The sequence below is a fragment of the Amblyomma mixtum genome, chromosome 1 (assembly GCF_055824585.1).
Source record: "Amblyomma mixtum isolate Tamu chromosome 1, ASM5582458v1, whole genome shotgun sequence".
Lineage (NCBI taxonomy): Eukaryota > Metazoa > Arthropoda > Arachnida > Ixodida > Ixodidae > Amblyomma > Amblyomma mixtum.
The window spans coordinates 18,810,088-18,835,699 of record NC_143012.1 but is presented as its reverse complement, the minus strand read 5'-3'; the positions used below and the strand labels follow the sequence as shown (position 1 = coordinate 18,835,699).

The 25,612-nt window shown below is 48.2% G+C and overlaps 1 protein-coding gene across 5 annotated transcripts; it reads right to left on the bottom strand.

Moving 5' to 3' along the window:
* Positions 1-2,204: 2,204 nt before the first annotated feature.
* Positions 2,205-24,029, bottom strand: LOC149365645 (high affinity cAMP-specific and IBMX-insensitive 3',5'-cyclic phosphodiesterase 8A-like). 5 transcript variants are annotated; one of them, XM_089544935.1, is made up of 9 exons: positions 23,191-24,021; positions 15,893-16,026; positions 14,238-14,329; positions 13,202-13,397; positions 8,763-8,896; positions 7,902-8,112; positions 6,160-6,276; positions 5,430-5,562; positions 2,205-3,110 (listed from the first exon to the last, which is right to left on the bottom strand). In XM_089544935.1, exons 2-9 carry the CDS (start codon positions 16,019-16,021, stop codon positions 3,007-3,009), a joined length of 1,116 nt encoding a protein of 371 aa, XP_089401061.1. In that variant the 5' UTR covers positions 16,022-16,026; positions 23,191-24,021; the 3' UTR covers positions 2,205-3,006. The 5 variants fall into 5 exon arrangements, with proteins under 5 accessions (XP_089401061.1, XP_089401079.1, XP_089401089.1 ...); XM_089544953.1 differs by having other exon boundaries at positions 14,238-14,326; positions 15,920-16,026; positions 23,191-24,020; XM_089544963.1 differs by lacking the exon at positions 6,160-6,276 and having other exon boundaries at positions 23,191-24,025.
* Between the last annotated feature and the right edge of the window lie 1,583 nt (positions 24,030-25,612).

Below are 25,612 nucleotides of genomic sequence, written 5' to 3'. Positions count from 1 at the left end.
GACATAGTTGCGCAGCTTCATAGGCGCCCGATTAGACGTCGGCTGATTTCAAAGGTATGCATGGAATAGGTGACCGCGCGCAAGGGAATCAAGTACACACACGTGTAAAACCTTAACTAGTATAGAAACAGTGGGGTAAAGGTTTAGTTTGGTTTGTGGGGTTTAACATCCTTTTATTGTAGCTCTCAAGAAGTTAAATATGCGAGGAAGCCCGCGCCAAACCAGATTCCCGCAGACGAATAATTTGAAAAATAAAAGATAAAGGGCCAACGCCCAAGAGAAAATTTAAGAAAACTCAATTATAAGAAAAGAAGGAACAAATGATGGCCAGGCAAGAGTGCTATTTAGGGCAGACAGGCCCCAGAAGGATTAAGAATTAAGAAATACGAAATGAAGCATGGATGTGACCAGCGGGCCCAGAAGCTCCAGGCAGGTGGCCAGGAGAAGGGAAGGTGCGGACACGCCGTCGTAGGCGTCCCGCGAGCCTGGCGGGAAGACCTCGACAGTGTGCAAAATCCCTGCCGCGCCACTGGCAGCACGGCGTGTAGGTTGTGCCGAGCGCGCCGATGGCGGTGCCTCGGGGTACTAGTCCGAAAGACTGCAGGGGTAACCCAATACGCGGAGTGATCCACGCCTCGTACTCGTCGCGTAAAGCCACTGCCGTTACCATAGGAAGCAACGCCATCAATATTTTGGAGCCCAAAACAAACAGTTGCTTATGAAGACGTTAAACTTTCAACAATGTAGTAAATGTGTACGGAAACCTTCATTCCAGATAACTCTGGTCTCATCTGGCTTCACAAAGAAAGTAATAAAGACGCATGCCTCCAGTTTTGAGCATAAACAAAAAGCAAATAATATATTACAAACCTTCGCGTTGACACGGTGTAAGCTCGGCAGTCGGCCTTGCTAGCTAACGTCGATAAAAAATAAGCGCTGCATCTTGCCTTCCCGAGCTCCGACTTGCACTGGCCAAAGGGGAACCACTTTCTGGTTCGCACAAACCGGGAGAGGCCCCTGACACTGCGGCCGTTAATGGAGGGTTCTGTACTTAGTAGCATACTGACAGCAGTCCACAGGGTTCCAAGAGCAATTTCCCGCTGTCGTAAGCTGGGGACGTACATACATGCCACACACGAACGAGCAAAGGCCGGGGATGATGGTAGTCTCAAAGTCTCTGCCCCTCGTGAAGTGGCGGACCTAGACTGGGAATGTCGATAGAGGTATACGTACTACCACTACCTCTCCGCAACAGTCTTCGGCGCAGCGGCTCGGCCTGCCAATACTCGTGGCGTAGGATCCTTTGTGCTGGAGCCTAAGCCAGGGGACAGCGTCTGCGTGACAGCAGCAGCGGCGTGTTAGGCCACAAATACGAGTCAGGGTACTTGCCTAAACCTCTTTTTTTCGACTGTTCTCGTGCGCGCGAGTAGCCTACATGGTTAGGGAGTTGCCCTTTCCTCGGATCTCCTGCTGTGGCACAGAAAGTTGTCCCGGAGTACGGTGGTCCACAATACAGTGCATGCCAAAACCTGCACCGCATGGCCGCGTGCGTTCGTTCCACCGCCGACTTTCGGACGCACGTCTTAACGGCGTGTATATCATACAGTTACCGCCTCCCTCTCAGAAACGAAATGGCCAACCTGGGCTGCAACGCTTACGGTGGAGGGTGCAAGCCCCCTGCCTCCCATCCAACGACTTGCGCGAACACTTCGCCATTGTCTGGTGCTCTAACAAGGCGTAGTGGGGACATATATTTGTGCAACTACGGGCGTATGAAACGGATGTTCATCGCCGAGGGCGTTAATGGGTGTTTTCCCAGAGAGCTGCGCAGCCGCTCATGACAAAACACAGTTCGCTGCTCCTTTATACAGTAATTCTAGGTTAAGGACCGACCATTACTTCGAGAGCGACAGCTCGTCCCAGGCATTTCCGAGGTTTCACCGAGTCGTCGTCGGCGTCTCAAGCCAGGCACGGTGACCTTGGTAGCGCGCAAAGTTGGGGCCGCGGCAGCACCACCAAGGTATGGCTATTTTGTGAATACTGGTGGCTATGGCTTGCGATACAAGTCGGAAGGATGGCAGAAGTAACCGAATAGGTGGGGCAATTAGCAACGGCCTACACAGCACATGCATATCCGCTTTGTTGTGGTGTATCGCACCGTCGTCTGGCCACTTGGCGGCGACAACGTGAGCAACAGACGTATGGCTTTATGAGCAACAGATACATTTCTCTCCAGCTTGGAAATGTTTACAGTACACAGAAAAATGCACTAACATAACATAACATAACATAACATAACATCAAAGAAACGGGACTGCAAGTCTTAGCAGTTGACACAGGAGGCACAGATTTCAGACAGTCGCACTGAACACACGCTCCCCGCCTGGTAGGGGGTCTTCGTGCTCTTCGGCACTGGCGCTGGAAATGGTCTCATGTTCCTTGCCACGCAGGCACTACAAGTGGCCATGTGATCTGCCGAACCGCAGCTGTAGCAAGCAAGTCTCCAGATCAGAGGGACGTACATGGCCGCGTTGCAATTGTCGCTGTTGGTCTGCCCTGAAGACATGAGACGCTGATAGTTCTTCAGCATGGCAGAAGGCAAAGACTTTTTGCAACTGTCAAGGCTCGTTCAAGGGTGAGGTAGAATCTTTCATCAGAGGTTGTGTGTTTGTAGAACGTTGCACTTGATTTCGACGCGAGAGCGGTCGAAGTCACGCAATGAGACTTGTGTAAAAGTGTCCTTCAATCGGCTAACACTTCACAGAACACTTTTTGCACATATACAGTATATACAGACAGAGTATATAGATATGAACTGAAGAAAAAAACACAGGACAAAATACATGATTGGAAGGGTATAGAAACCTTCCCCAAGGAAACGAACAGTCGAAAATTCAACATTGGCTTCGTCATATAAAGTCCATGGCGCTTCAAAGTTGACAAGCTGCAACTCAAAGCGAGAGATTTTTTTGAAACCTCTCAATCAAGCATGCACTGAAAATACGATTAATTGTCTGCTCGTTGACGTTCTATAACTTCGTCGAGCTTCTTTTGCCAGAATATGCCGTTCTTTTCTATGTTGAGCATTAGTTCAGGAAGACTCAGGTAATCTGCGCATGGGGAGAAAAATGGAAATGGTTAGGCAACACATTTTTGGCTTTCTTCAGTCGTGAACGGTTACTAATATAGCGTTATGAATCGTGCACATGAAAACAGCAACTCACAATACTACCGACCAGTGCCGGCCTTGGGAGTGAACTACTTTTTGGGCATTGGCACAGGGCATCACGTGTAGGGAGTGAACGGTCTGCTGTCTCGGTACGCGTGCTTTAATTTTAAAGGGCAGCTGCAGCACTTTTTTGAAAATTTCGCGATATTCAAGGATTCAAATCTATGTAAGCTGTAGGTAAAGCATGCCAAGTGTTTGTTTTTGCACTAGCGCTTAAAATAGTGACGTAATCGACGATTGAAATGTGCGCTTCTCAATGCACTAGAGGAGTGCAGAAAAACTAAGCGTGACGTCACGGAAGGTATGATTGCAAATCACCGCTGTCGTCTGCCACATCCTGCCCTCACGCTTTAGACGCTGCCAAACAACTCTCGGCAGGGTTCGCCTTCGGTGGCGTTGGTTTTTATTTTTCAAAGCAGGCATTTGTGCGTTGGAAATGTGCCGATACCTTCGATGACATCATCATGCGCCCCCCACTTGGCGTTGTGCGCTGCGGAGAAGCTTGCAGGGCGTCCGGATTTTAATAGGCGATTACTTCACTATTTCAAATGCTAGCCCAAAAAGACTTCGCATGCTTTACCTCCAAGTTTCACACATTCGACCCTCTTAAGCTCGCTGATTTCTAAAACCTATGCAGTTTCCCTTTAAGTCCGCCGCTACTGCGCTCCTTCCGGTTCCGTCCTTCAAAATGCTTATACCCAATTCAACAAGGGAGGAAGACTTCAAAGCAGCAGCAACGCTCCTGCATGGTGCAGCTCGCAGCTCACAGCTCACGGGTAGAACAGTCGTTGTACTTTAGCGCGTCTAGCGTTGCATAAAAAGGCAGAAGTAAGACCTTCAGAACTGGAGTATTTTATTCATTTGTTGAGCTTACGATTTACTTCATCGTGCTGTGCTGCCATCATGAAACTACTACTCATAGCTGTCCTTGAGGGCAGGAGCAGGTTTCTTTTTTTGACACCTTGGCCACGACGGTCATCTTGGCCACGACGGGTGTTGCTGCTACAATACTACTGTGTTGAGATCATCATCATCATCATCATCATCATCATCAGCCTAACTATGCCCACTGCACGGCTAAGGCCTCTTCCATGCGTCTCCAATTAACCCTGTCTTTTGCCAGCTGCGGCCACCGTTTCCCCGCAAATTTCTTATTCTAATCCGCCAAACTAACTTCCGGCCGCCCCCTGCTACTATTGCCTTCTCTTGAAATCCACTGGGTTGCCTTTCACGGCCAGCGGTTATTTTGCCTTCGCATTACATGCCCCGGCCAAGCTCATTTCTTCCTCATGATTTCAACTAGTACGTTATTAGCCCGCGTTTGTTCCCTCGCTCACTCCGCACGCTTCCGGTCTCTTAACGTTACAGCAATCGATAGCTCCTGTGCTGTCCTCAACATAAGCTCAAACCGTTTCGTTAGACTCCACGTTTCTGCCCATTAGTAAGTATCGGTAAGGTACAGCTGTTGTATGCTACTCGCGTAAGGGATCTGAGGCTTGTCCTTGACCGATCTTCATGACAAACCTGAAATCAGTCTATAAGCACTGGAGACATAAAACTACAAAAATGTGTAACTCGACGTACAGTCGTCCAGGCACCTGCATAAAGTGTAGTAGATCAGGTAGTAAACTTGCATCATTTACGAATGACCTACAGCTCGGAACAAAGACATATTATGCATGCCCATTCCAATGGATTGTGTTCAACTCCCCTTGTTTTTGGAATCTATGTCTGGCCACCCAAGCAGAGGCGCTGGCCGTAAGTGCACAACAGATCACTGCGCTCGAGCGCTCTGGACAGCTGTGTACACGACTGTACACATTACGGTCCAGCTGGAAAAGCATGCAATGAGAGTAAGATGTCTCAAAGAGATACTAAGATCCCTTAGGCGAGAAACCCCCATGGCTTTGCAGTTTTTTCAGCAAGCTGGAGCATATTTTTCGCGGGCGGATTGCACGCATTTATCAACACGCCTCAATAAAAGGTATGTTTCTGTTTAAAGAAAAGTTTCGGCAATTACTGACAGTTCCAGGCAAGTATTATTCGCGCTACCTCAACAAAATTTGCGATGTTTGGTAAGTGCAGTTTTATTTTTTCATGTGCGGAGTCAAGGCGCTTGAAGGGTGCTTGCTTGTGGTAACAATCTCGGATATCACAAAAAATCGAGCAGAAATTGCGAGCTCAAGTAATCGCAGCTTACCGGTCCAAAGGCTGAAGGTGTCTTGAACGCAGTTTTCGATAAACGCAAGCTGAGACCGTGGCATAGCATCTGGCGTGCGGTCAATGAATGCTGGTTTCGTGACTCGCATTCGGAGCTGCTTTTCCTTGTTTCCCTGTGAGCAGAAAAAGGTCACGTCCTCCATACCATGGCAGGAGATCGAGAATGCGCAAGCCTTTCCCTGTCCACTTTTTCTCCCTCAATTTTGAGAGAGTACAGGAAAAATACAGCTGCTGTATACTTTTCTCTTGAAGGATAATAGTAAACTGCCATTCATGATCTGGGAGAACCTGCCATATGCGCTCCACCCCATTCTTATTCCTCTAGTTATTTCTAGCGTTAAAAGATACTTGGCTCTCAACATAAACGGCGCCGGCGTTGTGGCGATGTGCGGGGCGGTTTGCTGGGATGTGTCGTTGACTCATCCTGTGCCGACCTTAGCATACAGCGATACGCTATCCGCCTGGCAGCAGAAGCTGCGCGACTATATTGTTGCTAGTTTTCCAGCTGCGACGCTGCCCCTCCCCGGTGACTTGCGTGCGGACCCGAAGGGGCACGGGTCTTCTTCTGGCGGAAATAAGTTTCTTCATCATCATCATCCTTTTTTATTTTTAGCCACAATTTTGAGTTCTCCATAATGCAACACGCTTGTCAAGTCATATTTGTTGCATGAAGAGGACAGCCACGGGGTCAGAAGAGCAAGAACACGCACCTGATCCCATAACTCCCCACAGATTCTCTCCGCCCACTTGACGCTGAGTTCCTGCTTTCTGGCCGGGTTAGAGATGTCGGCGCATTTAATCAGCATTATTTGCACGGTCAGAATGTCCTGCGAAGAAATCGGCAAATTAAAACGTGCATTAAGGCCAGAAACCGAAATTCCGAGGTGCAGTATTTACCAGATGGCACGTGAGCGTGCTGAGGCTTTTTGCTTAAGAACAAAAACGACTATTGTCTTGGATCAGAGAGAAAGCAGGCTCCTAGCATGCGCGCAGTAGATGTTTGGGCGGACATGACGATATAAGTACATCTATGTCGTCCTCAATAAACCCAGTCGCGAGTCTGCGCCAGTCTGTCTTCTCGACGTTGTTTTTCTTACTTTTTTTGTCCAGTACCCGTTTAACCACGTTCGGAGCTAACCACGAGCTGCAGTACTAAGCAGTTCCTACAAGAGATGCAAGAGAAATGACTACACGGTCACATGGCAGTATGCAGTACACTATACTACTGCCAAACCACTTGGCTGCGCTGGATAGTTCCTAGCAGTTTCAAAGCGCGATGTAATTTCAGACACTCTTAAGGCGAATACTAAGCAAGCCAGGCTAGAGCGCTAGCCCAGTGTCAACAACTGACAGCAATGTGTCATTTTTTTCCTAGAAACTAAGCTATTATGAGCCGAAAAATTGGCTTAAAGCGAAATGCATGTGGCGCCGGGACGTTCCAATTCATGGAACTGCGGATGATTAACATGCTGTTTCGACGTCGCTGGGCAATTACCGTCAAAATACGAGGGTACATGCAGCGCGGCGAGCGTAGCCAAGAATGCGAAGATTCTCGTAATTTAAGTAGCGCGAAGCAAACGACGGAAAGAAAGGCTTGGCGTGAAACCGAGAGCTGAAATTTTCACATCTTTCCATGCGCTAAGGCTGCGGGCGGCACAAGCTGAGAGCTGCTCTCTCTCTAAATGTCAATCACTCCAGAGTTTCTCTTGCTGGGTGTCCACTGGCGTCATGTAATTGTCCTTTCCTCTACTTTGTAATCAAATTTTCTTTCAGGCATAAAATGATTACGCTACTAATCTGCTGTTGACCAGCAACCAAAATTTTTTATTGCGAAAGCAATACTACTTGCACTTTGCAGGGTGACCACCATCGTGCCGCGGCGGTGACCACCATTGACCTTCATTTGACTAGGGTGGCTAGACTGGGGCTAGCCACCCTAATTTTACCTTGATTGCATTAGTTGGATTAGATTAGATTACATTAGATTGGATTGACTGGATTTGATTGGACTGGACTGGATTACATTAGATTAGAGCAGATTACATTGGATTGGATTGGAGTGGATTAGATAACAGTGGATCGGATCGGAATGGATTGGATTCGATTGGATGGGATGGGATAGGACTGGATTCGATTGGATTGCATTGGATTGTATAACCGATGCATCACCACAAGTCTAACCACAAGCACCACCACCAGCTACACTACCAGCTGTACCGTGGCGTAGGTACGGATATTGCTTTCGCAATTACCGGGCTTAACCAAGCTAAGCCACAGCGAATTTTTTTAAAACAGTTTCCCAACGTTTTCCTTGGTTTCCTTGACTTTTGGCTTCCTTCTTACGAGATGCAGGCATATAGAGGTAAAACACGATTCAAGGCTGCCAGAACGAATGGCAAAGCAGGTTGCCATCTGAAAGGTGGAACAGTCGACTTGTGTTGCAATTGCGTACCTTTTCCTCCACGCTCTGCTTTTGGCGAAACACTCTGAAGTCTTCCACGTGCTCATTGTGTTGTGCCATATCTGTGGCAATTATTAAACCAGTAATCATTTGTCGTGCTTTGTCGAAGGTTTCCTTCTGCATGTTCTTAAAGATGTTGGTCTCATCATACAATATGGTCTCCTTGAAGGCCTCCGAGCAGTGCCAGTACTCCAGAACAGACCTGCGAGAAGGTCAGGTAGTACCTTTTAGTGTTCATAAATGCAGAGTACTATCAGTTCATACCGTTCATATGCTTTTCAGGGCAAACACACAAGTTCCGACGGGTGTCCCTCACCACTGCTCATACTTCGCTTTCCGGGCATGCAGCAGCAAAACCTTCAGGCAGTTAACTGGTGTTCGAGAAGTAATTATGTTTTGTACGTAATTAAAACGAGAAACGCTGAGCGGGAAAACGTACCAGTGACATCCCCCACATTTGGTGGATTTACATAGAGCTTGAGTGCCAACCAGTTACTGCTTGTGAGCGCAGAAATGCCTTTTCACCGCGTTTTCTAAGCACGTAAACCAGCGGCATACTCTAAGAGAGACAGGCTACAGAACAATGGGCGCGACAATGGGCCAGCCACGTGTCAAACTGAAAAAAAAAAAATCACTTCCCATTCCTTTCTGCGCGTACTCGGTAGGAAACGACAATGTGCGCACAACCTTTAACGTTTGCCTCAAAACAAACAGGACAAAGAAACCGAGCTGAAGCCTACAAAGATCGTAGAGTTCGCACGTGAGGAACAATTTCGCACTCACGTAATATAGCTGCTTCGGAATGAGAAGCGGCTGGCGGCAAATATTGTATGGAATAATCTGCACACGTACTTCTCGTGGTATCTGAGGGCCAGCGGATGGTCGCCCTGTGCAACCAGCGACGCGTTGGAGCGGCCAGGATGTTTCAGGTCGAGTATGACCGCCGCCACCATCAGCATGGACTCTTGAAATTTGTTCAGGATTTCCTGCGGAAAGACAAGCCAAGCCTCAGAAAGCACAACTGTTACGGGGGACGTTGGGCGGGCTATTTTTTTTTTCTCAGCCTCGACAAACCTTTATCTAAAGCCCCATTGAATAAGGTTATTTTAAGTAATATAACTCAACTGAAATGAGCCTCTACATGGCCCCGCATGAGGGGTGGGTTCGAAAGAAACTAACGTCACTGTGAATAGACAAAAAAAGATGCGGAAACAATACATACGGTAAATTAATGCTTAGAAAGATACAAAGCGCTCAAAGGCTTCCATGGAGATATTTTATTTTATTTATTTATTTATTCGGTTCTGTCAATCCCATCAGGGATCGTAACAGGGAGGGCATTCAAAGTACAGAGGCACACAAAAAATAGCAATGGTAATTAATCAAAGTACATAAAAAATATGACGAGATTATACATTAGAAGATACGAATAACAAATAAACCAGAATGAGGAGCATGTGACATGATTTTGGCGGACAATAATACCACAAGTGAAAACACAACGGAAGGAATAACTTGGTAATGACATATATGAACTCAATAAATACTAAGATATAAGTAGATTTTCCACACGAGTGCTAAAGGAATTCAATGATGGACTACTAACAATGGATGTGTTCAAGGTGTTCCATTCGCGTATAGCACGAGGGAAGTATGAATATTTGAAAGTGTCAGTACGGAATGAAAACTCGTTTAGAGTGTGTATGTGTTTATTACGTGTTTGTCGCGTTTGTGATTGTGATATGTATCTTGAAGTGGTGACTTTTAATTGATTGTGTACGAGTTGGTACATGGTTTTAAGGCGCGCTAGTTTTGCTCTGTTTTGAAGGGTTAGTAGTCCTGCGTGTTTGATTAGTTCTGTTGGTGAGTCTGTCAACCTGTGTCTATTAAATATACATCTGACCGCCTTCCTCTGCACTGCTTCTATTCGTTTAGCGAGATTGTTAGTGAAAGGAAACCAAACAACATTAGCATACTCTAGAATTGGTCTGACATATGTGTTATACGCAAGAAGCTTTGTTTCTGATGGTGCTAGTTTGAGGCGTCTGTTAAAGAAAAATAACTGTTTTAAGGCGGTTGATGTGACATTGTTAACATGAGAATCCCATCTGAGGTCAGAGGTTAGTGTTATGCCTAAATATTTATATTCGGACACCGAATCAAGAGGAATATTGTTTAATGTGTACTGAAAATTTGATTGGTGTATCTTTCTGGTTACGGATATGAAAGGTATCGCAGTACAAGACCCAGTTAAGGAATGACGAAGGGAGGGAAACTACGTGTTAACAGCAGAACAAAGTTTCTGTAGCAATCCATACATAAAATTTAACATATTCCAAATGAGTTAAGCATTATTTTTTTAATTTCTAAATTTTTTTATGATTACACTCACATTTGGAAGAGCGTTTCAGTCCTCCGGTGTTTGAGAAAGACCACAAAGTAGAAAACCAGAGCGCGCCATGCTCGTATATGGGGCACTCAAAGCGAAGGCACTCATTAATAATGCGAACGCATAATAATATCCCATTAGCAAAACATCCGCATTCCGACGGCGTCCATGGCGCGAAATTGTTCAGTGGCGTCACCAAGCTCTCGAATAACGTCAGCAGTGGACCGCTAGATGATGGTGTCATGTACAGCAAAAAAATAAAAAATTCTTCCGTAGGTGCGGGGAACTGAACCAAGGAACTCAAGATTGCGAAGCGCGCACACAACCCATAGGCAAAATAACTGCGTTACATCTCACCGAATAAAGCTGATTCTAGTGTGCGCATTTCTTGACTATATGATAATTAATAGGCGTGTCGTTATAACGAAAGAAATCATCAATCAGCCTCGCAACAGAGCTCACGATGAAACAATGCTTCCTGATTCAAAGCATGTAAGCAGTCAACTTCCCTTCGCACTTTTTTTTTTGTTTTGCAGAAGTGCCGCAGAGCTGCTAAAGGAAGGCGATAGAAAAGCATGAAACATCCTGCAGTCCCTATGTAGCACAGACACACGCCCACACCTTCTCCACTGCATGTATGCTCTCACTATGTCTTGGTTTTGGCTACTCCTAGGCATACCACAGCCCACTCACAGCACCGAGCTCAGTTAACTTTTGTGTTTGTCGGTTGCAGAATAGAGAGAACGAGTGGAACGAGTGATGGAGGAGTTAGGGGACAAAACCAAAACCAGTTTTTGCAGCCCTACTCGACTATTATAACGCAGTGAAAAAAAAATCTCGCAGGGCGGCTATAAGTGTGTAACGCGAATATTTACAGTGTTAACTGCGGTGTGCGATGCTCGAGGGCACGCACGCATCGCCTAGTGCATTATGCCCCTTCCACACCGTCTCACTACAAGGGTACACTGGCAAAGCTGGCCATAGAAGCGTCTTACCAAGCTGCCAAGTTCGTCTTTCCTCCAAACATAGACATGCTAACGTTCAGATATTAGCATTGCACACTCTTATCCGTCCTGCGAGTTTTCTAAAACAGCGTTTGGCAGTGGATCACTCCCACTTGCCTAAAAAAAAACATCATGAGCCTGCCTGCTCTCTAGCCCCTTCATCACAAGATTCGCGCTTGTGCTCGTGAAGAGCACTCAACAAGCTCTCCTGCTTTTATTAAAATGGAACTACCGGCCTTGGCGGCACTACATTCCGCAAATAAATGCCCGAGTAGTGGCAGCGGAAGAGTACCTATCTCTATAAGGGCATAAACGATGATAAGGTGGAAACTACTCTCTTTCAAGAAAACTTAGAAAAATAAGACGATCATTTGATAAACACTAGTTTCCAGGAGCGAGTGAATCGGGTTGGAAGAAGCCCAAAGATGTCTTGGTGTCGGTGTCAGTAGCTGAAGGTCTGATCTGGGGTGGTATTCTCCCGGTGTCGCCTTTTGCGACATATCGCATTCGCTCTTCGCTGATTGGCTCGAGCCGCGGGGACGGCGGCGTGACGACACGGACCCGCCTTCCTGCTACGTCATCGTGACGTCGCCCCAGTTTACTACGCTTAGTCGAAAAACGGAATGCGCTGAAGCTATTCGCGCGGGCGACGGGCTACCGTTAGCGTACGAACGCAATCAGCAGTTGCGGCTTTTGCGCCCTTGGCGTGAAAACATGGCGACGTCCTTTCAAGCGAGAGCCGCCCGCTTCAGCCAATTCAGCAGTCCTTGCGATTCCGGTCGGCATGTTTACCGGCAAGTACTGGTGTTGTTACTTTTCGCTATGACTTACCTTGCTTCGACGATAAAGTTTAAGCTGCAATTCAGCCTAGTTTTTTAGATACGCTCTCGATTCTGGAGCGCGCAAGCCTAATGGGACCTCCAGCTACACTGCTACCGTCTGCAACTGCCCGAAACGCAGCCGAAACCTAGCACAACCGTCCGGAACGAAAGAAAAATAGATTTGGAGCTTTTTCGCGGTGTTTTATAGACTTAAATGAAGTAAAGCGAGTTTATATTAACTTTGCAAATGTTTTTTTGAACATTAGACGTCATGTGATGGAATATATTCTTGCTATAAAAGATACAAAACTACTGCTGCTAGTGGACCAGCAGTGGTAAATTGTCGCTTCTCGGAGTGAATGAATGCACCGCAGACGAAAGTGCCGGCGGCTTTTTCCGTTTCTTCGAGCATCTGTAAGCACTTTTTTAGGCCCCGCCCATATGCGACATGTCGCAAAAGGCGATACCGGCAGAATACCACCCCTGTAAGCGCTATTCTCGAGGCCTGCCTGAGAAATATGAGAAAACTTCAGTGGTTCTGTATATGCTCAAAATTGCACATTATCTGACGGAAACAGGGCAAAAAGCATATGTTAGAGTACTTTTTTTCAACGCCATAGAAAGTTGCAAAATTTGAGAGTTGACAAATCCGTTTCCTCTAGACAAGAAGATCTGCAATCAGAAATACAAAAAGTAGTTGACTGTCAGGGAGCGGTTTTATATTTGTTGCCATTGCCATGCGGTAAAGTATGCATAGGCCTAACCGGAAGTTGCCTAAGTGAAAGGTTACGTGAACACCACAAAAACTAAAAAATGTTAGTGGTACTCAGCCAAGTTAAAATACCCTAAAATACCCTGCAGGGGAAGTTATCTCGTGTTAGGATAAAAGTGGGCCTCGAAAACAATTTAAGCACAGGTACCGTGCAGATTTACCTGCTTCGCTTCGAGTGGTAAACACTTCCCTCCTTTCTGCGATAAAAGTGCGCAAAAACAAACGTGAAATACGCACGGAAACCAACGCTATGTTCCATGGGTTGTCAACTGCGTCGAAACTGAACGGGTTTGGCAATGGCGTACCTTCGGTCTCAATCTTTCCACGAAGTAAACCACAGCTTGCAACACATCTGCACTGTGGGTGCTGTTATGGTAAGGAACGTCTCCGTATAGGTCTTCCATTCGGTTCAGCCACTTCCAGACGACTTCATTTTTGACTCCTAATATTTTAGCGACGCCCATCTTACCGAACAGGTGTTTACCCAGGAGCGTCAGGGGCCTGCAAAAAAAAAAGAGAGAGAGAGACTTAGTTTGTTTCCTGCCAAGTTTTATGCTCGCTCTAGCAGCAAGTTATGCTCAACTGACAATCAAGTTATACTCAAGTGACACTGTTGGACTGCCAGTTTCTATGCAAAAATTCTTCGATGGCTTCACTTCGCTATGGTACTGCTAGCGCGAATTTTTCATGAACCAGATATGCTGCTGCCGATCTCGGCTTTGGCATCACAGCCCCACGAAAGCTTTGCTTTTAGGTGGAGATTTTTCTATTAAGCATTAGCATAGCATTGCTTAGCCGAATGCAGGTGCTTCAAACGCCAACGCTAAGTATTTTTGCGGAAGGCTTATAATTTTTTTATGCAGTTTGTGTCAATTTTCAATTTTTTACAGCGGCTTTACAGGTCGTGTGATATTGGCGGGAAACATTGCTCGGTTTCTTTTTCGACATCCTTTGAGTATTGCAGTCGGCAGGTATCCTTATCATTTTGTTGGCTAAGCGAAAGGCAACCACAGCACTCCGCAATTGTAACCGTCATGAAGGGTCATCTCTATGATGTTCGGCTTTATGCTCATTCTTGAATCCACCTTATCTTGAGTGGTTTCGGCTCCACGGCTCTGACCTAGCCGGGCTTGGCTCTGACGTCATGCCAGCAGTGGGGAGGGAATGCTTACTAGAGGCTATCCCAAATGAGCTCCCACAAAGCTTTTCGTGTAAAAAGTCGGGGTGGGGGATTTAGCAAGAATACAACAGAACAGTCATTCAATATTCGTAAAGGGTATAAAGGGACACCTGCGGCAAATTCGTAGGTGCAAAACCACACCCCACTTGCTTCGTACGTACCGCTGTCTAGAAAGGTATTCGAGTTCAAAGATCTCGAAGTCCCAGCTGCTGTGATCGTCGAGAAGCTCCTGCAGTCTTGGAAAAAGGGGCTCCTAATAAATAGGGAAAGCAGCATTATCGTCATTTGTGCGCAGTCATCTCGTGTTTAGCGTCACAGCGTATTAATAAAACTGCACTGAAAAATGCACACAAACCTCAGCCAACTTTAGCAAAGCAGATTATTAGCAGTTTTGGGCGTCCCTGCTTCTTTTCTCAACCCAATCGCGCGCACTTGGATGGCGGCTAGCTATGTTTAATGTGCGGTTTCAAACTGGAATCTTTCCCCTTGCTTTCAATCCTTCCCTTCTAAGGCTAGTCCGGGGCGTTATTTACTAAATATTTTATTTAGTACAACTAGTAGCATGGTAACCGTGCTTGAAAAAAATTGGCAGTGGTTTAGCTCTGGTTAAATCTGGAGGATTGCGAAAGCAACTAGAGAGAGAGAGAGAGAAGCGATGGAGAGCGCGCGGTAGCGGTGGCCGGCGGCCCTGGCACGCTAGCTATGCTCCGCTACTGCGCATGCGCGAGCGTGGCGGCGGCACCTCTGAGTCACCCGCGCAGCGACGACGGTGGCGCGCCAGCTGTGCGCAGTGTGACATCACTGCTCCTCGCGCATGCGCAGTATGGCCTTTCCTCAGCTCCGCGAAATGGCTCGGCGACTCGCGTAGTGTTGCTTTCGCAACAAAATAGCGTCTGTAGTGTGCGCACATGTAACACCGCAGAACATGTGTCACTGGAAAGAAGGGCAATCCACACCGCCCTGTTTATTCGTTTTCAAGCCCGCAGAAGGTCTAGGACAGCCCGCATTATAAGTATGGAATGTGGAATGCTTTTAGCTCTCGTCGCTGCGCCATGGATGAGCGTGGCGCTAGAATGGAGCGAACCGAACAGAGAACACCGAAGCAAACCTAGACGAACATTAACAAACCATCAAGTCTTCCTAGTACTGGGGTGAGTGAAGAGAGCGCGCGGCGCGGAAGCGGCTACACACTGCCCTGCAGCTCGAGTGGAGCATGCGCTGTCTTCGCCACCATTTGAGCGCTGCGGGAGTTCCGTGATTGTTGCGCAATCTGCGCGTACGCGCCGCCACCTTCACTGTTTCCAACGGGTTCCGTGCCGCGCCGAAGGATGGCGCCACGGCCCAACAAGCGATAAAACACGAAGCGTTGCGCTCTCCCATCTGAGAGACATTGTGGCTGCATGGTTTAGTTCGCAGAGACGGGACATTGCCTTGCAAAGAAGTTTAGTCTCTGGTACCGCAAAGCATTTTATGCCTACGTCTACTTTCGACCACGAAAGAGCTTTACATCATCCCCTTCTCGCCGTACTGGCCCATCGCTCCAAGCCGCAAATCTCACCCCCTTCGCTATGTACGGCGAACATGCTCTTACAGTCAATTTTGGCTTTTAGGTTAGGGTAAGGGTTAGGTTAGGTTAGGTTAGGTTAGCGGAATGACATGCCTCTGAATAATACCGGTAGCCTCCTCGTCTGTGTGCCTAGTAAGCGTTGCTGGGAAGTGCCGCGCAATCGTCTAACTGAAGCGCCAAGAGTTATACACTGCTTTTGAACCCCACAGTACGGGTGCAGTCCAGAGAAGCACCTCATTGCGTGCTCACCTCCTCCTCCTCCTCCACAGTTGGAACCTCCTCCTCCTCCTCCTCCACAGTTGGAACCTCTTCCTCCTCAGTTGGCACAGTAGGTGACTCGGTGCGCCCCTTTTTGGCCGTTGGCTCCGTGTCGTCCATTGTGCCTGCAACCGCATAAAGGAAATCATACGACAGGCAATCAGCAGGGTGGGACAAGCGCTTAAATCTCTCGGTACCATAACAGCGGTAGTTACTACTGTGTAACTGCTGTGTAAAAACATACTGCGACGTAAAATTTTCCTGGCGTCAGCTGTATAGAATTACCTCTGATGGCACCATCCTACACTTTTCAGCGTTCTGCTCAGGGACACTTGTACAGAGGCCCTCCGTTTTGCAACTGTCTTTAAGGTAAGCGTCGATACATCAACAGCACTGCCTTCTGTGGCACGCTTCTCTTAGTGCTAGAGCCATACCGACATGCTATACACTGTGCTGGGAGCCTTATAGAGCTCCTGAACCAGGGTATGGATATTTAAGAAAAACAAGAGCAGCGAGTTGACTCCGCATCGACAAGAGGCTCGGCAAAGTACAAGAGCCATGCACGCCCTGAAAAGCGGTGACAATCTTTGAGCCCCTTTTCAGCTTCTGTCCTACAAAGACAACCTCCTCATTTCTACACGACCCATTACTGTCTGCGACGGGAGAGGTCGGGCATAGCCATCGCCAGTGACGTGTATTGTACGACATTACGTGGCCTTTCGCAGCTTTTTTTAGAGGCTTTCCTTTCCTCACACACATATACGTGCATAAAAATTGGCGGCGGATTTACTCATGAAACTGGTTAGAGGGCGAAAGCTATCGCGTATCGGGCAACTATACGCGACATGGCGTCTGTAACGTTGAGTGCGTTCCGGACACCCGATAGGCAGCGCAACCACCTGCCAACCTGGCAGGCGGCAAATGATTGGTTGACCGCGAGAGTTTGCTCACCCAATGAACGCTACGGCCTATTGCAGCAGTTCCGCCTGTCTGCGACAACTTTGTCAGCTCTAACGCATGCAGCCCACATCTCTTTCTCATCACCCCACCTACCTGAAAGCACGAATCAGGCGTCCACTGACCGAGGGAGCCAGTTATGCGCACTTTCCTTAAAATCATCGGAGCCTTGACCACTGACCCCGCCAACGCCACTGAACACAATGAACATCGACGGCCTATGGCTTCAGGGCCGCATTTTTCCCAAAATGTTTTCAATGCCAACGCATGCAGCGCACTTATGTCGCTACGTACCCCCTTTGTCAAAAGTAACCGAGCAGCAGGTTTTTGCTTCTCGACCGCATAACGGAACCTTTATGGCACCCCTCAGGACCAAAAGGTGTCAGAACCTGAGGACAAGGGCTCACCTCACCAACGTTTTTAGATCCCTTTCAGTTTGAAAGCTGCGGTGCGCGGATTGTCGCCTTTCCGTTTCCTTCCGTGCGGTGGCGCTCGCCACGCTGTTTGCCCGACCAGCGTGGCCCTTCGCGTCTACGCCATGGTCACCGCCGCCTGATTTGGAGCAGCCAGCAGATATCAGCATGGAAGATATCAGCTGTCCTGTGCCAGTTGTTGGCAGTGACGCTTATCTTACAGTATACAAAAGCTTCAAGCAAGGGTGCTTAGAGCATCCCACCAAAAAGATGCTAGAGTTTACCAACATTGTAAACAAAGCAATCCCGATTTCTTTGAAGGAAGGTCCCGTTTTTGAAAGGGACGTTTCTTGGGAGCTGCTAGACGAGCTTGAATTGCAAAACCTTGTTCGGCTTGGATGTGCAGAGCATATGGCCACTTTTACATGCCAAGTGCTGCGTTTTGTCATAGTGACACGCATTCACTTCTAGGCGAGAGACGTGAATCGTCGGCTAGAGAACAGACAAATATTGTCATTGCAAATAAAAAAGCTCGCCTTCAAGTAGCCATTCCCTCCGTGCTTCCGACTTAGTGTGTCTGCATTTAATGCTTGTCTGTGTTCAATGAAATTAACATTCTAAAAATGAAAGTGCAGTACGCTGCTCCTGTCTGTGCTATCATTGCAAATAAAAAGCTCTTCTATAGTTATTCCCTCCCTGCATCCAGCTAAGTGTGTCTGCATTTATAGTTGTGTTCTCTGAAATTGGAATTCTAAAGAACGTGCAAAATGCTGCTCGCATGTGCGGTGCTTCGTTGATAATATAGCGCGGAATTTCGTGACTGATCTAGAAGCGGAACATCGCTAGTTTTATCCTTTCATTAATGTTTCGTGCATTCTCCCGAAGAAATATTGATAGCTCTACTGCAACATACGCATATCATCAGCGCTAATCGTCGCAAACGTGATGCGATAAAGCGCAATGCAAAGGATAGTTTTTTTGCGAACTGGCATCATTCTGCTCTTTATCTCACCCTTACTAGCCAGGTGAAATATTTCTTTAACCATGAGGCTGAAGTTTCAACGTGACAGCTCCAAAAGTACAGCAAATTTGAGTTCGACGTGTTCGCTCCCAATGTTATCGCGGATGAGAACAGGCTGTCACAGCAACTGCCAAGCGCGAGCGCTCCGGCGCCTTCGGGCCGACAGCGACAGCAGCGCCGCGTGGTGAGTGGAAGCGGACGGGGGCCGCTTTCTCGGGCGCGGCGCGGGGGAGCTTGCAAACTGAAAGGGATCTAAAAACGTTGCACCTCACTCTATAGACCAGATTTTTTTACCCTCGCACGCAGGCTGCGGACGCGCGCCTACTCTCGACGCCAGTCGCCATCTGTCGGCGCGCGCGGCCCGAGGGACTGCGGGTCGCGCCGGCGCCGCGTATAGAACGCATGTTTACGTGTTCGCTTCTGCCGTTTTGTGCTCCATCAGCTAACGTATGAGGGTGTGTGCTGTGCGTCACTACTCACATTTGCCCTCTTCCAGACAGTGCTGCGGTTATCTTGTGCGCAGTTACTCGTTAACGTCACATCCGAGGGTAGTCGACCAGGTAGTGTACGGACTGGAAACCGGCACTTCGAAGCAGATTTCTGCGCTGTCGTGTCGTTTGTTGTCGCCTTTTACGTGCGATATCATCTATGATAATATTATGCATTAGAATGTAGATCTATTGACTTGACTCAGTGGAGTAGTAACTGGATAGGCGAGCTGCAGACTGAAGGTTGTCCCGACGGAGCGCGTGTTTTCGATCACCAGTACGTGTTCAGCATCCTTGCGCTGAGCTTGCTCTTGTTCCCATTCAGAACATTTCATGCACAGGATTGTAAGCACGACCGCTACCGATTTCAGCTGCTTTTTCCGCACACATGTCAGAGGTATCTGGGGGGTAAAGGTTTATCTATAGTCTCTTTCTGCTGTTGGTATCTACCTTAGCTTGGTTTGGTTTATTAAGGTTTTACGTTCCAAAGCGACTCAGGCTATGAGGGACGCCGTAGTGAAGGGCTCCGGAAATTTCGACCACCTGGGGTTCTTTAACGTGCACTGACATCGCACAGTACACGGGCCTCTAGAATTTCGCCTCCTTCGAAATTCGGCCGCCGCGGCCGGGATCGAACCCGCGTCTTTTGGGCCAGAGCAGAGAGCCGTAACCACTGAGCCACCGCAGCGGTGCGGTATCTACATTATTCATAGGAAAATATGCGCGATTTCATTACATTTTCCACACTTAGCCAAACGCCTACGCAACGCTCTCACACGCGGCGAGAGCTCCTGAATAACATAACGCGACTTCGGACCTCAGAATTAGTGAAAGCTGGATTAGCTGCTCATATCTATTCAAGCTTTTATAAATTAAGCGAAAGTACGTTTTTATGCACAAGGTTGCATAAACCATGACAAAATTTGTTTTCTGTTGGCGCTGCGACTCAGTTGACCTCACAGCGGTAATTTGTTGATAAACTGGCGCGGCGACAAGAAAGCCGTTTGTGGAAGGGGGGGGGGGGGGGGGGCTTTATGGCCGGCAGGAAGGAATAAGAGTGCATGGGAATTGGAACTGCATACTAGCCGCACACCTAATTCTTGATATTGAATAAAAAGTTTCTTTGCGGTGGAGCACCAAGACGGAATTCGATATAAGCACGAGCGCGTTCTAAGCACCGGCACAATTAACCTGAATGTCAAACTAATTGTCATTAAAACGCGTCAATGTTATCGCTTTGATAACGTAAATACTTCCTGCAACACAGCCACGCAGCGGAAGTATGCTCGACAATGTTTTTTTAGCGCCCGAAGCGCGGCTATATGCAGGCGCGGCCGCGGAACTGCCGCAGCCCCGCAGTCCCCAAAGAAACGCCCGCACCGCGGCGCGCCAGTCGGTGCAAAATGGCCGCGCCCAGGAGAGGCTCAAAAATCTGGTCTATACAGATTCATAGCTTAAGGGCTGCCATAAGTGCTTCGCTACGCGGCTGAGAAACAAACCACCTGTGCACGGTTACTTTTGACAAAGGGGGTACAGCTGCAACGAAAAAAGATTAGCACAACTGACTCATGACCGGAGCGGAAAAATTGCGAGACGCGGCGCTATTGTAGCCGTATGCGCAGATAGCGAGAGTGCCTGGCACATTCCACTTTCCAAAGTGGGGGGGTGGCCGACAGAAAGCAGCCCATCCGAAAGCAGGCACTGCCACACATTACTTTTGACAGTGCATCCCCAGCACATTTTTAAAGGAAAACGGTGATAAAGATAACGTTGCTCGCCACGCCAGACCAGAAAAAAAAAATAAAACGAGAATATGTGCTTAGCCACCTTAGCACATGGTTTGGCTGATAAGACATATACAGGCGTTCGTTTAAGATGTTGCATTTCTGATGGGCGAATATCTAGGTGGGCTGCTTTCTGCCGGCCACCAACGCTTTAGGAAATGGAATGTTCCTGGCACTCTCGCTATCGGTGTACTCGGCCACAATAGCGCCGCGTGTCGCAATTTTTTCGCTCCGGTCATGATTCACTTGTGTCATTCTTTTTCCGTTGCAGCTGTACGTAGCATAAAGCATGACTGAGGTGTCCACTGTCCCAGAGGGCCAGTTATGCGCCTTTCCTTTGCTTCCGAAGCTGCTGCTCTTCATCGGTTTCGTAGCTAAAAGCGGGACTAAGGTGTCCGCTGTCTCAGCGGTCCATTTATGTGTACATTTCCTTTGCTCGCGGATCTCCTGCTCTTTATCGGGCTCTTGATCGATTTCGTAGCTTAAAGCGCGACTAAAGTGTCCACTGCCCCAGGGGGCCAGTTATGCACTTTTCTTTTCCTTTGTCTGAAGGTCAAATGAAGGCGAAATGTCCAGACACGGTGACCTTGGCTTTACCTAGCATATTGAAGCCTTCGCGACAAAAAAAAATTACCGACGATTACGTTACTTCCTAATGCGAAATTTGAGCGCAGCAAATAAGCTGTTTCACCTTTTCGATAGATTGAGGCAAAGAAACAGAATTTTTTTTTTATTTTTCACACGTATTCGCAATTTCGGCTCGGGCGGTGCACATATACAGATCCGCCGCCACCGATCTGGCTCTCTGATTGCCACCGCACAGGGGTTGCATTGGAGGAGGAGCGAAGAAAGGAATTAAGTTCGAGCCGGCGCTTTGACAACCGGAGACTCGCAGGAAGAGGGGGGAGGGGGGCGGCGTGTACACCCAGCGGCAAACGATGGGGGCAGAAGCGCGCGCAGCAAGCGGACAACACGATAAAGGGAGGAGGGAAGAGATAGCAGCGACTGACTGATGCCGCTGACGCCGATAGTGAGTCAACCCCAGCTGCGGATGAAAGGGGGGCGGAGCTGGTTACGAGGCCGACGCCGACGACAACGCCGACGACGACGCGAAACCCAGGAACGGACGCCAAAGAGCTGCGCTCTAAAAAAAGATATTTAGTTGGTCCCAGTTTATGTATGCTTTAGCATGGTCTGTGTGCTGTGTTTTGTTCACAGAGCCTTCGCCGCGTTCACAATTTACAATTATGTTAGAGTGTACGCAGTAGAACCATTTTCATGGAGGGCTAATCTTGACTCCACTTCTAGGCCACTGCTGTGAATTTTCAGCCAGAAGCGTGACAAGCATTTTTGCTCTGCCCTCACATGCATGATTACCAAGGGTGTCTTTCCAAATGGGCACGCAGGGCAGAGTCCACTTCAATGCGAAGAAAATTGCCAACTTCCCAATCCCAAGGATACAGAGAGCGTCCGTAAACAACCATCTACAAAGCAAACGAAGCGTAAAGACGACGAAAACTCTGCCGAGAGCGCCACTGGAAACACTATGGTTAGGAAAAAGCGAGACAAAAATTTAGGGGACAAACCTCGCCTTAGGGCCGGACGCGACCGTCTTAATGGGCCAGTGAGCGGTTGCTCTAGCCAACGCACACAAAGACTGCTTCCATATTGCGTGAAAGGCCATACAACGTATACAGGGTGTTTCACCCAAGGCTTTGTACATTTTTTAAAAATGGCCTATTTGAGTTAGAAGACCGCTTTTTTAGGCATAGCATGGTACGCGGTGTAGTACATCATAATAGAGCCAAGCAGACTGGTTAGCTAACTTTCTACTTACATTTCGGTCTTTAATTACTGAGAAGCCGTCAGCATAGCTCAAGTAATATCTGTAGAAGTTTTCAGAAATTCAAAAACGCGTTTACCCTCCGCGCTGCGGCCGAGCAAATTTTTCCTTTTCCCGTGTACTGTGCGATGCCAGTGCGCATTAAAAACCCCCAGCCGGTCGAAATTTCCGGAGCCCTCAACTGCGGCGTTCCTCACAGCTTTTTGCGTCTCTCAGTCGCTTTCGGATATCATATCCAAAAGCCAACGTGTTTCGGGACTTAAGAATTAAAGGAATTCTCCCTTCTTCCACAAAAAAATCACCGGCCGCTTTAGCTTCCAAGACAACTTAGTTACCCTGGCATTGCTGTGTGATCAGTTCAGGAATTCGGGCTCACACGTTAATGCTTTCGCCGAGCTTTATCTCGGAATCCGGCGCAAAACCACGAAATTCAACGCAGTGCTCGCTTGCTGCCGCGTTGGCGGCATGTTCTGTCGAGTTGCGCTTCAGGCAGAACATCATCTATATACGCCGCAGTAGCGACCGACCTGGAGGCCGCAAGCTCACGAGCTACGCCCACTGGGCCAAGAGCCCCGAAAGCCAGGACCCTCGGATGTCAGTGAAATTCCCTGTACCGAACATCGTGAAACTCATCCACTATTTGTAAAGTAATCACTTCCTTGCCTCCCAGCCAAACAACAGGGGGAGCAAAGCGCGAAGCAAAGTGACCGTCGCAGAAGCCACGCTGGCCCAGACCCCGACAAGCAGAAGCAGCCCCAGTACAATAAAATTTTGAGGACTCACGGTAAGACGGAACCAGATGGCTGTAAGCAGCTAACCAGGCTTAGGGCTTCGTGAGGAGGAGACCAGCCGCAGACCGGGCAGAGCGCTTCGTCAAGAAAAGCGCGGACGCAAATCAGGCGAAAGCCTTCTTCTAGGGGAGCAGCAGCAGCAGCACTGCTGGTCTGTGGCCCCGCGAGCTCCGGATACTGGTTGTGCCTGAGCGTTCCGACCTACCCACGACGACGCAGGGTGCCGGCCTCTTCGCCAACGCGGGAGTCATGTTCGGCGTTCGAAAACGCGACCGGCAACGTCCAAGGACACTTCCTTAGAACGCGCATCTTGGTCGCACGAACACGGCGTTCTAAAACGTGGCAGTCAACGCACTAGTATTTTCAACCTTACAGTCAAAATTCGTACCAAGCTAAGTCGGCTGAATAGATACGGTATCAATTTTTTTTTTTGCTGACTTGTCTGAGCACCCTGCTCTGTGCGTTGCGTCATCGTCGAGCTTTTCTTTTGTCTGAAACAAGCTTTTCACGAGTTTTTTTTTTTTTTTACTTGCGCCCTCATGGCACAGATTTCTCTGCACGGTCTAAAAAAAATGATTGCCGTGTCGTCAGGGTGAGGCCTACCAGAATTCCGCTACATATTAATCTGCCTTAAAAATGAAAACTCGTTTTGAGCATAAGAAAGACGCAGTTATTAAGGCGAAAGCCTTTAATAGCTGATGCTCGCGGTGTCCGTCCATGCTCGCGGTGTCCCTCCGTGCGCTGGAATCGTGCAACTGTGACCTCTCCTCCGGGCAGCGGCGCAACCTCCTCCGTAATTTCCTTTCCTCAAATTCATTTTCTTCACTACGGCCCCTCTTTCAGTTTTTAGAGCGCAGCTCTTTGGCGTCCGTTCCTGGGTTTCGCGTCGTCGTCGTCGTCGGCGTCGGCCTCGTAACCAGCTCCGCCCCCAATGTCACGCTTTTCAATTGGTCGAAATGCTCGTGACGTCACAGTGCGCGAATTTCAAATGGGGCCAATTGTACTTTGGCTAGTAACCATGCAACCAATCAAAGGTATCATATAGTGATGCTGCAACTAAGTTGGACTGAGTTTAGTTAATTGCTTAATTAATCAATTAGCCTAATTAATATAGAGGAGAATGAAGAGGTCAGAAGAAAAGAAAAGAAAGACGCGCGCCGCAGCGACAACAGCGTCCGCGGAAGGAGACACTGCTAAAAAAAACATAAGTACGAAGCCGCGTTCCCTCCACCACCACGCACTTCCCCACTCAGTAAGACGTTGCTCGTTTCATATACGTTGTGTCAAACATCCTAGACATTTCCAACAATTGACAGGTTAATGACAGAACACGATGGATAGAAATACAAGAATATAAATATGAAATAGCCTAATTAACCTTTCTAGTTAGACCGCATAAATCAATAAAACCGAGAACGAAATTGGTCGAGTTGGGGAATCGAGCCAGGGTCTCCGGAGTGCGATACGAGCACGCTAGCCACTCCGTAATGCCAGCTGAATGGTTTGGAATGAACAAGGCGCGTCTAGCTAATACGGCGTCTTCGTTCACTCCCATCTTCCCCCTTTCCCTTACGGTGAGGTGCAGGTGTCCACCCAGATATGCGAGAGAGAGAGATACATTTCCTTTCCTCAAAAAATAAATTTACCGTCCAGCAAGGCGTACAGCCGAATTGGCGATGGCGTTCTGTGGACTCCCTGGCAGCGTTGCAAGACGCTGTCGCGTTCCACTCTTACAGGCGAAGCTTAACATGTTAACCACACATCAGTAACACACGCAGACAGCCAATGGACGCGTCATTCGCTGGCAGCACTTGATTCATCATTCACAACCACATTCTTAACGTACGCTCCCTTGCCGCACATGCCAAGGACGTACGCCACGATCACATTCTGCGCCATTCCTCTGTACTTTGCTTTGCTGAAACCTGGATGGATCCCGAAGAGCCTCTCGAAATCATAGATTTCCTATACTGCTGTGGTGCTCGCAGAGACCACAACAGAGCGGCGGGAGTCGCTATCTACTTGCGCACAGGTCTCTCTGCAATACCAGTCGAAATATTTGGCACGTCACATGAAGTTGGCGAACTGTGCGCCGCAAAGTTGCCCAACGGCTTGCTGGTAGTAGCTGCCTACTTCGCCCCTACCGCACTCACGAAAGACGTCGTGCACTTCCTGCAACTCGCATTAACCGTCCATCGATCCACACCGATGTTAGTAGTGGGGGACTTTAATGTTGACATAAAGACAAACAGCAATTTCCTAACACTTATGCGGGAGAACATCCCGTTCCTCTCGCTCGTAACGCGTCCCACGGCTGTGACAACCTCGCGAGGCACTTGTATAGATCTCGTCTTTGAGAATCAAGCATTGGTGTACCAAGTCGAACATATATCAGTCTATTTCTCCGACCACAA

Excerpts from the sequence above, each read along its gene's own strand:
- LOC149365645 (XM_089544935.1), bottom strand. The coding sequence starts at position 16,021 with ATGGACGACACGGAGCCAACGGCCAAAAAGGGGCGCACCGAGTCACCT. Across the intron at positions 8,897-13,201 it reads TGGAAAGATTGAGACCGAAG|GAAATCCTGAACAAATTTCA; the intron begins GTACGCCATTGC and ends GTCTTTCCGCAG. Across the intron at positions 6,277-7,901 it reads AGCAGAGCGTGGAGGAAAAG|GACATTCTGACCGTGCAAAT; the intron begins GTACGCAATTGC and ends ATTTCTTCGCAG.